Source organism: Orycteropus afer, unplaced genomic scaffold (genome assembly GCF_000298275.1).
Source record: "Orycteropus afer afer isolate SDZICR_OR568_19922 unplaced genomic scaffold, OryAfe1.0 scaffold00404, whole genome shotgun sequence".
Taxonomy (NCBI): domain Eukaryota; kingdom Metazoa; phylum Chordata; class Mammalia; order Tubulidentata; family Orycteropodidae; genus Orycteropus; species Orycteropus afer.
Genome location: NW_006921991.1, coordinates 1,416,484 through 1,422,728, shown reverse-complemented (window position 1 = coordinate 1,422,728; position 6,245 = coordinate 1,416,484). Strand labels below are relative to the sequence as shown.

Here is a 6,245-nt window from a genome sequence, read left to right as displayed (position 1 = left end):
GTAGATGTTGTGGCCTTTTATCCAGAAGATTGATTACATCAAAAAAAAAAAAAAAAAATGTGGGCTTAATATTTCACTTAAGATAATTCAGCAGTATTCGTTTTTAAAGAAACAAATACCTTAAACACAAATCAGTCTGCTTTAACAAATTGCACTCATGCTAATGAAATTTTAATCTTCTATTCTTCTATAATGGGCCAGATCCAAAATCCAAACTGTAGGACAATCTTCAGAAAAAAATGGAATGTAAAACGTTGTGTTCAGTTTAGATCTGGAAGTGAAAAGAACATCAGGTCAAACAAACAAAAAATTCCTGTATCGCATCAATTTACTACATACAATAAAAACTTTCACACCCCTAGGCAATCTGGGAAACAAACCCCATTTGGAGAAGAAATTGAGGATACTGGATTTTTCAATTCTGGACTGCTACGGAAAATCCTTTTGATCACCTCCTTAATGTGATCACCTCCTTAATGTTCTGTTATGTAGAATAGTCTTAAAGTTTAGCACCTCCTTCCCTTTGTGCTAACGTTTAGGTAGTGTATTTGGGGGCTGGGAACACATGGGGGGGCACGAAGTCTTTAAGAAATTCGGTTTGGTGGGGGGAGAGGAGGGAAGGGAACACTGCACAGAAAAAAAAAACTGCATTGACCCAGTCACTTTAGTTTTGTGTATTTCACTGTACATAAATTATATTTCAATAAAATGCATTAAAAAAAAAATTAGGTTTGGATCTGCCCTTAACTCACCACATAATAAGCTGTATGCCAGGTTCTTGCCACAGAGTGAAATTGGAAATTGTACTGCCAAAGTATTAACAGTTTAGTCAAAAGAATCCTCTGGCTGAGGGTCTCCAAAGGAAGGTACATCAAGAAAATAGAATGATAAATACATTTCTCATTCCTTTTCATTTTTCTCTGGGTATATTTTAAAATGTACATAGACATTAAGAGAATAGTAGTATATACGTAGGAATTCATAAATACATACTGGTGATATGTACTCGATTTTTCTTGAACTCACAGGGTGAGCTGTTTTTACAAATTGTGATTTGTATGAAAGTCTACAGAGCAAATAAGTTTTCCATTCAACTTATACACATTTTGTATTGGCTGCAATCCCCTCGATGTAACAGCACTATTCCTCCTCTCTCCCAGGGTTCCCCAATTCCATCCATCCTCTTTCCTGCCCCCTCCTGCATTCTGAGCTTCGTTTTTCAGCAAATGCTGAGTTTTTAGTCTCATATGGTTATCCTGGGGAATATGTTCCTCATGGGCGTTACTGTTCACTTATAGACCTGTTTGGCTACAAGGTGATTCCCCCAGAGGTAGGTTCAGTTCCAGATTTGAAGGGTAACTAAAGGCCACAGTCTTGGGGTTCTACCAGCCTCTATCAGACTAGAAAGTCTGGTCTGTTTTATGATTTTATTCTACATTTTTGTCCCATTCTGTCCAGGACCTTTGGTGGTCCCAATCAGAGTGACCAGTAGTGGTAACCAGGAACCACCCAATTATTTCTGGTCTCAGGGTAGTAGACGATGTGGGGTTCACATCGTCCTTTAAGTCCTTTGGACTAATTGTTTCTTTGAGTCTTTTTTTAATTCTTCTTTCCTCCAGACAGGGAGAGAACAATAGTTGCACCTCAGATGGTCGCTCACAATCTTTTTAGACCCCAGTCACTACTCACCAAAGTAGGATGTAGTACACTCCCTCTGTGGACTATGTTATGATTGTTGACCTTAGTATCCCTTGAGACTGTGGTCCCAAGCCCACTGACTCATTCCCACATGGTATTTGGTTATGGCTAAGTAGTTTTCATTAACTTTGCCACATTTTCTCTACTACATACATGGATATATTTACAGCACACATAAAGTATCTTCTGCCAAGCCTATATATGGTTGTGGGTATAGAATGAATTTTCTAAACAGTTTGGAGATGCATCAAAATATAACATGGACTGATAAATAAATATGCAATAACTTTAGTATAGAAAAATATTAATTGTCAATCTTGGTTTGGGTATCACTCAGACTTTGCCAAGACCAGCCTCAGTAATTCTGAAAAGCTCTGGTAATTTTCTTGTACAACCTTGCTCAGGAACCACTGCTCTAGATATTTTAACATTTCATCTTTGAATCAAAACATTAATGAACATTATTATTTTTGGACTTGTAAACATGGGGTTTCTGAACTACATTTTTATTAAAGGGAATTTTAAAAAGTATCTAGATAAGATTTAATAGTACCTTATACCATCCTCTAGTCTTTCAATAAATTTACACTGTCAGAAAAAAAGTATACTGAATTTCATTCAAGTAACAGAAGCAGTGAGTCATCTCTCTCGTGGGCATCACTGCTTTCATTATAAGGAAAACCAATACATTTTCATCAAAATAAAGAGACCAATGCCAAACCAAGAGTTGGCAAATAGTGAATACTCAACAAAAAAAAATCACCCCATTGGCAACAAGGCTTTTAACTCCTTTGAGATATATTTCTTATAATTGTCTGCTAAATTTCTTAATAGCTACCTCTTTCCAAAACTTTGACAACCAAACTTACTGCCGTCGAATCAGATCCAAATGATAGCGACACCTCCTTGGGTTTCTGAGGCAGTATCACTACGGAAGTATTGCCCAACCTTCCTTCCGAGGAGTGAGTGGTGGGTTTGAACCACCAGCCTTCTGGTTAGCAGTCAAATGCCTTAGCACTACTCTTCATTAAATAAGTTATGATGATAGAGGGTCTAGTACTCATATTGCCAAAGCAAATACTGATCTTTACAGGAAATGATTATAAGAATTTTCAAAGTATAAAGAATTTGACCAGCTGGCTTCTAAATAATATTGAGTATGTTAATTAATTAATGACAAACTCAAAATATATCTTAGGTGTTCAGTATTCTCAGATTAAAGGGAGTTAGGGGAAGAGCTAATTCTTCTGTGGATAACTCACTAACAAAATTGAAAAATTTAAGGTTTGTCTACTTACATCATCAATGTCCTCATCATCATCTCCAATGTCATCAAACTGGATTTCATCATCATCTCCAGGTCCAAATGTATCTGTTTCATTGATTTTAGCTAAAGATATAAAAAATTGTATTCAATAAATGTATCTGTTTCATTGATTTTAGCTAAAAACACAATAACAAATACATTCATTTAACATAATCAAGACATTATTAAAGTAAGTAATTGTCCACTAAAATGGGTCTGAGATCAATGCTGGACTATGAATGGAGACTCTTAGAATCAACCTTTAATTCAACAAAGTTTCATTATAAAAAAATCCTAACTTCTACCCAACCACCCTACTATGCAGAGCAATATTGTTCCTTTGTTCAGAAAAGTAGTTGTATTCAGGTGGCTCGAAGCTAATTCTGAAGCTATCACAACTTCCAAGTAAGTGCTAACAACTTAGCCTCCCAATATAAGAACCCCTGGTTCACCAACCATCAGACTCATCAAATCAACCAGAAAGACTTGGTCAAATCATACTTCTCACTGCCATCAAGTTGGATCTGATTCATAGCGACTCCTCCTTGGGCTTCCGAGGCGGTATCTCTACAGAAATAAGATTCCCAGGTCTTCCTTCTAAGGAGTGGCTGATGGGTTTGAACCGCCAGCCTTGCGGTTAACAGTCAAATAAATGCCTTGGACACCGTATCAACAGAACTCCTAAATCATGCTTATCCCTAAAGCAATAAAAGTGGACCAGAAATTTGTGTCTTGTTCTCAGATAATGAAATTATGCTACTTTCATGACAAAATCCAACAGAGCCAAACAAACAAAACTGCAAAGTAAAATATGTAGTAAAATAATATGTCTTACATATACTCATTGCCATCGAGTTGATTCTGACTCATAGTGAACCCCACTGAGTTTCCAAGGCTGTAGATCTTTATGGAAGCAGACTGCCTCATCTTTCTTCCTCAGAGCAGCTGGTGGGTTTGACCCACCAACCTTTTGGTTAGAGCCAAATGCCTTACTATGCTTCCAGAGTTCATGATGTATTATGTATAATAGTATGTATACTACATTTCCCCTGTGTTGAGGTTATAAGGGACTTATTTTTGTTTTATTCATTTTCTGCCTTATGAATCCATTTCTTTCTACTTAAGGGGGTGAAAAAAGAATGTTGGTTTAAAAAAATCTTATGGGACACTATAATACTAGTGTAAGATGAACTGAAAACTGACTTTTAGAAAGTAAAAACCAACACCATCTAATTACTGTCTTTACTTCATATTTAACTTAGATGAACAGTAACACTGTCTTCATAGAGTTTTTTTTTTTTTTTAATTAAATGCTGTCATAAAACTATCCCATTAAATGGTGTGATAGTGAAACCCAGGGCTTATTAAGTATAACTGCTCACCAAGTGTATTTATTAGGAACAGATTCCAGTTCCTTCTATATTATACTATCCAGTATTATAAAGTATAGGCAGGTACACTGAAAACTAATCACATAACCACTAATCACGTAACCACACACACATACACAAAAAATGATACCAAAATCCTTCATCCAAACACCAACAATTTTATCACAAGATAGGTTAATACAACAATTCAGACATTACCATGCTCTGGAAGCTCGCCATATGCCTTCAGACTTCTAGCTTCATCTGCATTGTATTTTAAAATTACATCAGCTTTGTTATCCTTCAAAACAGACAAAATATGCCAAACAATGTCAGTTGTTTTGTAAATTATTTTCAAATTGAGTAAGAAATTAAATTTCACTGTTCTGTTAGAAATGCTTTCCCTTTTTTAAATTTGAAAGTTTTCTCCCACCCTCTAAAAATACATGCTTGGGTTTAAACCAGTAAGGAAGAAGTTTGCATACATGACTGAGTCATGATAAAGAGATTAGGAAAGTTCTGACAGTTCTCACTTTTTAATTAGAGCAGAACTATGCAGGCCCCATCTTTTAGATTATTTACTCCTACTCTTTGGCTAGAAGTCTTTGTGAATATAAAAGTTCCCTGGGACTGTCTTTTGAAGGGGGAACAAACACTGCAACCCAAAAACAGACTACTACAATGACGCAAGGAAATTAATATACTTTTCCATCTATCAGTGGCTCTAAGGGTATATATAAGGAAGAACCTCCTGTAGAGCTTTTTTAGAAGACAAATTAGTAATTAGTAGCCCTGAAGTAAAAAAGGCTTCTATCCAAAATTTCAGTGGTTCAAACCCACCAGCTGCTCCATGGAAGAAAGAAAAGGCAGTCAGTCTGTTTCCATAAAGATTTACAGCCTTACGAACCCAACGAGGGGTCATTATGAGTTGGAAAACACTCCAGGGCAGTGAGTGAGCTGAGACCTGGGGTAAAGCCCAAGAATTTGCTATTCTTAAAAAATCTTTTTGGGTTTTCCGATGCAAATGTCCCATGGAGAACCATTGCTTTAGAGTGTTCACACTCTCCCATCTGAAAAGAATCTGGCTCAGTTAAAAAAGGAGTTTAAGTTGATTGCTCATAATTCATTTAATGAGCAAAAGCCAGGTCCAAACACAGGCAATTAAAATGATTACACTGATACAAGAGCAGTGTGATTCACACGAGCACTTCTGCAGCTGTGATGTGCGTGGAAATTTCAGGGACATCCTGTTAAAACCAAGGCTTCGAACAAGTTCTTCCCAGTTCAGTCCCAAATTTGTAAAATGATAACTGGAATAGGGAAAATCACACGTCAACACCCTAGTATAAACTTTAATCTCCCTCCTAGAATATAAGGGCAGTGTGTGTGTGCTTCAGAGCAACCACATTTCTTGACTGGCAGAGTGGGAAACAGTGGTACCCAGCGCAAAGATGGTGGCCAACAACATAGCTTTGAGTGTTATGCTCCACAGTCCTGGCAATAATCTAATCTCCCACAAAAGGTTGTTGCAAGGGCTCACTATAACCCTTCTAAGTTTCCCACTCCAGAGCTTTGACCTGTAAACTTTCCCATTCTCCTTATCAATCGGGTTTGCCCAGATTCACTGCATCTGCCATGACTGAAGCAGTTTGTACTGGTTGGAAGCCCTGGTTAAAACACAGATGCAGATGTGAGAGGCCTGAGGAGCTCTGGTGGTGCAGTGCCTAAGGCATTTGACTGCTAACCAGAAAGTTCATGGTTCAAACCCACCAGCCACTCCGTGGAATGAAGACTGAGCAATCAACTTCCATAAAGATTTACCACCTCGGAAACCCAAAGGGGCTCACTATGAGTCAGTATCAACTTGATGA

General features: G+C 37.3%; 1 protein-coding gene across 1 annotated transcript in view; it reads right to left on the bottom strand.

The window, feature by feature from the left end:
• Window positions 1–265: 265 nt before the first annotated feature.
• EIF1AX (eukaryotic translation initiation factor 1A X-linked) overlaps window positions 266–6,245 on the bottom strand; it is a 26,107-nt gene continuing 20,127 nt past the window's right edge. Inside the window, exons 5-7 of the mRNA XM_007953657.2 lie at window positions 4,594–4,675; window positions 2,997–3,088; window positions 266–271 (exon numbers count right to left, since the gene is read on the bottom strand). Of these exons, the coding sequence (XP_007951848.1) occupies window positions 266–271; window positions 2,997–3,088; window positions 4,594–4,675 (180 nt within the window). The remainder of the gene's footprint in view (window positions 272–2,996; window positions 3,089–4,593; window positions 4,676–6,245) is intronic.